Consider the following 4,168-nt stretch of genomic DNA (forward strand, 5'->3'; position numbering starts at 1 on the left):
AAAAAAGCGCAGCAAAAGTGCGGAAAAAAAACGCTCCCAACCAATGCACGCACATGTGCCCGCGCAACCCCTCTTAATTAATTTATTTGCAGTCCCATTTCTTTTGTTTTCCTTTTTTAATTTCCCCCCTCGTCCCAACCCCCGCATTTGTATTAATCCGCCACGAGCGCCAAAAAGTGTTTAAAAAATATACACGTTTCCATTTGTATGCACGTTGGTATGCCTGTACACCTTAAACATGACTTTACTTGACATGACCGACTTGGCTGACTTGACTTAACCGGTCGCGCGTTTTATGATTATCGTTACTTACGTGCAAAGTAGGGACAGTCGACTCGCAGGGCACACTCTGGGCAGTATCACGCACAAATTTGCAGCCTTAGTTGACATCCCCACGTAACAGCTAGCACCATTATTTCTCCTTCCCCCTCTCCCCTCCTCCCTGCCAACTGCCTTTGCGTCCACCCTGTTCGCCCCAGAACAAAATCTATCATCACGCCTGCTTTAAAGATCGAGGAAGGAAGAAAAACGGCTCCAGGGAAGGAACAAGAAAAAAAAAAAAAAAAAACACGCCCGTGAGCAAAGCCTAACGCAAAATGAACTACCAAAATTTGAAGTGTTCGGAGTTAAAGGACCTGTTAGCCAAAAGGGGACTTCCGTCCCATGGAAAGAAGGTACAACCCGTACATACAACATCGTAAAGTTGCGAGCACGCGGTGGTGACACAAGTACTACGACCGTGCGCCTTCAAGAGAAACGGAAAAAAACGCGCCTGCAGAATACCGTTGCCACGTCGTCAATGATGCGTAGTGAACCTGTAGGCGCGTATTTAGATACATGTAGGTGTTTGTACATGTTTGCATATTTGTATATTTGCTTATCCGTTCATTCGTTCATTTTCTTATCCGTTCACTCGTTCGTTTGCTTATCCGTTCACTCGTTCGTTTGCTTATCCGTTCACTCGTTCGTTTGCTTATCCGTTCACTCGTTCGTTTGCATATCCGTTCACTCGTTCATTTGCTGATTCAATTGCCGACTCAATTGCTGACTCATTTACTGACTCATTTGCAAACCCATTTGCTGACTCATTTACTGACTCATTTGCTAACCCATTTGCTGACCCATTTGCTGACCCATTTGCTCACGTACGCCCCTGCGCCCATGTCGACCTCCACAGTTACGCAGAAAAAAACATATTGCGAAAGGCGCGCGCCGGATCGGGTTGTCGTTCTTCGGGCCCCCCGCACGTGCGCATACGTGGCTGATATGATAGCCGCTCCGCCACGGCCAGCGCAAGAGCATATAAATAATACCTATAAAATATACCTATAAAATATACCTATAAAATATACCTATAAAATATACCAATAAATACATACCAATAAATGCATACCTATAAATATATACGTAGATAATACATACATAATACATACGTGCATGTAGTACCATTTGTATATCCCCCCCGCCGCTGCCCTGCCACCGCAACCGCTACGCAATCACCGCGAAATTAAAGAAAAAAAAAATTGCTTATATTATAATAGCATTTTACCGCTTATTCAATTATGCTTATATTATTTATTTTTGCCTCCCCCCTTTTTTTTCCGATTGAACCCCAAAAATCGCGTAGAACGAGCTTCTAGAACGTCTGTTAAATTATGAAAAAGAAAACCCACATCTGGTGAGTAGTCCATACAACCTATTGGATAGTGGGAGCAATAAAGAGAATTCTGATCACGGGACAAATCTCGAAGCGTCATCGTCGACGGATGCACAAGGTAGCAATCCGAACAACGTAGAAATAAATGTGGAGAAATCTGAAAAGGATAATAATCACATAGGAGGAAGTAACGGAGGAAGCAACGGAGGAAGTGCCGAAGAAGAAAATATAAGTTACAAGTCTTCTTCATCACCATATATTGGATCTCAAAAAAAAAAAATTTTATCAGTTAATAACAGAGAAGAAGATTTTAAGAAAACTGACTTAGGTAAAATGAAAAATTATTTTAAAAATATTTTAAGTTCTAATGCCAATGATGAGGCATCCAAGTATTACAAAAATGATGAAAAAGTGGATGCAAATAAAAACGTAAGTCAGAACAATGATGAGGAGAAGAAAACCAAGATGGTCATTCCGAAAATTACCTTTTCGGAGAGTTCCCTGTCCACGAAGAACACCCTGCAGAAGAATATTCTTTCCCCCCCAGGTTCGCAAGACAGGCGCGCCCCCAGGGGTGACAGCGCGAAAGTGCATGTTCACGTGCATGTGCATGCGTGTACATCTTTGCACCGAGGTTGGTGTGGGTGCGCGACTTATCACCTGCAGCCGTCATTCAGATCGCCTGAACTGCCTATCATTTCTGTTGCCATTTTTTTTTTTTTTCCAGAAGATAACCTTTACCTGACGGAGGAAAAAAAGAGAGAACTGCGAAAAAAGCGATTCGGTAAAAAGTGCATCAGAGGGATGGACAAACCAGATTGCGTCCTTCCTGCCGTGCAGACCCTTCTCTGCAATTTTTTCCGCCTAATTTTGAGACCCACTTTTTTTGCTGACTCTTTTTCTACCCATTTCCCAACGCAGGTGTCGTTTCCACGGATGATGTCCTGGAGTCCAGAGCCAAGAGGTAATAAAGAAGCACCCAAAAGAACAAAAAAAAAAAAAAAAAGGATGAATGTGCATTTTCCTTGGTTGTACCCTCCCTAAGGGTTATATCCCCCCACATGTAGCTCACTTCACATGACCGCACCTTACCCCATTTTTACAGATTCTGCATTGTGACGCAAAAAATGGAGGAGGAGAACAAAAGGAAGAGAGCGGAGCGCTTCGGCCTGAACAAGGTAACAAATCTGCCTGTGCTAATACGGACCCCCCGTAGTTGCCATTTCGTTAATTTTGAATTTCTTACTTTTTTTTTTCCCCCCCCCTCGTCATTTTTACCTAATCACGTTCGTTGCGCCACTTTTTCTTGTTGCGCAGGGCAAGCTGAACGATTCCGAAATGAAGAGGAAGCGCGCCGAGAGGTTCGGCCTGGTCAAAGAGGTAAGCCCCAGGCCCAACTGCACGCGTGCGATTATGTATATATGTATATGTGTGTGTATATATGCGTTTATATATATGCCCCCCATGCTGCCATCCTCTGAGCGCACCGGCAGGGGTGGTGACACCACACCCTACGCGTGACAGGGCGATGCAACATCTCGATGTGGCTATTACCAAAGGCAACCTCCGATGCAAAAGAGCTCATACGTGGTGGTGTGTCTTCTCCTTGAGCATACCTACACTGCTATGACATCCCATGATAACTTTTCTACCCCCATGCAGAGTGATAAACTGAAAGCCAGGGCCCTCAGATTTGGCATAAAATAATCATGTGTTTTCGTATCATGGGAAAAAATACCCATTAAAATTTTACAGCCTTTTTTGGGTGTTAATTTTTTTCACATTGGGAGGATTAGAGCAAGTAACGGTTGGCCGACCCACTCAGTCCACGTCACCTCAGTCCACGTCACTTCACTTCACCTCAGTACGGTTGGTGTTTTTCCCCTCTTTACGCGAAAAGCAGCGAATGTGGAAGCGCATTCGAAATGGGAATGGAAGTTTTAAAGCGAGGTGGTAAAGGAGGCAGTAAAACGAAGATGGAGATCCAAGTCTTAACAGAATTATAGCAAATTCGTTGTAGACAACTTGGAATTAAAAACGTGGTGCGGATGATGCCTTCCCTGTGCAAGCGATTTGTTGGCGCAGAGTTTTGCCTCTTTTGGGGGGCGTCCTTTGTGCTGTTTGTTGTCCCACCGGGGGCAAACCCTTCTACGCAGTTTTTATGACCCCTTTTTTTAGCCCAATTTTCACTCCAATTTTTATCCCCATATTTGCCCCTACTTTTACCCCTATTTTTTGAGTAAAAATGACACTCCTTTGTTCACCCCCCTTTGTTTATCGACGACTTAACGTAACGGTAGTGCTCACCTCGCACCCCACCCCTTCATCGTCCTTTTTGTTATCCCCCCCCCCCCCTAGTAACTTATCTCCCTTCCAGCAAAATATATGCACCCTTTTTTGAGAAATAATTCCTCCAGGGGCATTTCTTTTTATGTCCTCTTCTAGTGAACATATTACACGAAAGATATTTTTTCTTACTTGTTTCCCATGTTGTGCCATTAATTATCCCCA

At 43.8% G+C, this 4,168-nt stretch overlaps 1 protein-coding gene across 1 annotated transcript; it reads left to right on the plus strand.

Annotated features, from left to right (window-relative positions):
* Positions 1 to 1,627: 1,627 nt before the first annotated feature.
* Positions 1,628 to 3,364, plus strand: PCYB_072020 (hypothetical protein; the record flags this gene model as incomplete). Its single annotated transcript, XM_004221599.1, has 5 exons — positions 1,628 to 2,204; positions 2,385 to 2,441; positions 2,579 to 2,621; positions 2,763 to 2,835; positions 3,320 to 3,364. Coding segments are annotated over 5 exons (795 nt in total), but the record flags the coding sequence as incomplete, so codon positions are not given.
* Positions 3,365 to 4,168: the final 804 nt, after the last annotated feature.

Source organism: Plasmodium cynomolgi, chromosome 7, assembly GCF_000321355.1.
Source record: "Plasmodium cynomolgi strain B DNA, chromosome 7, whole genome shotgun sequence".
Lineage (NCBI taxonomy): Eukaryota > Apicomplexa > Aconoidasida > Haemosporida > Plasmodiidae > Plasmodium > Plasmodium cynomolgi.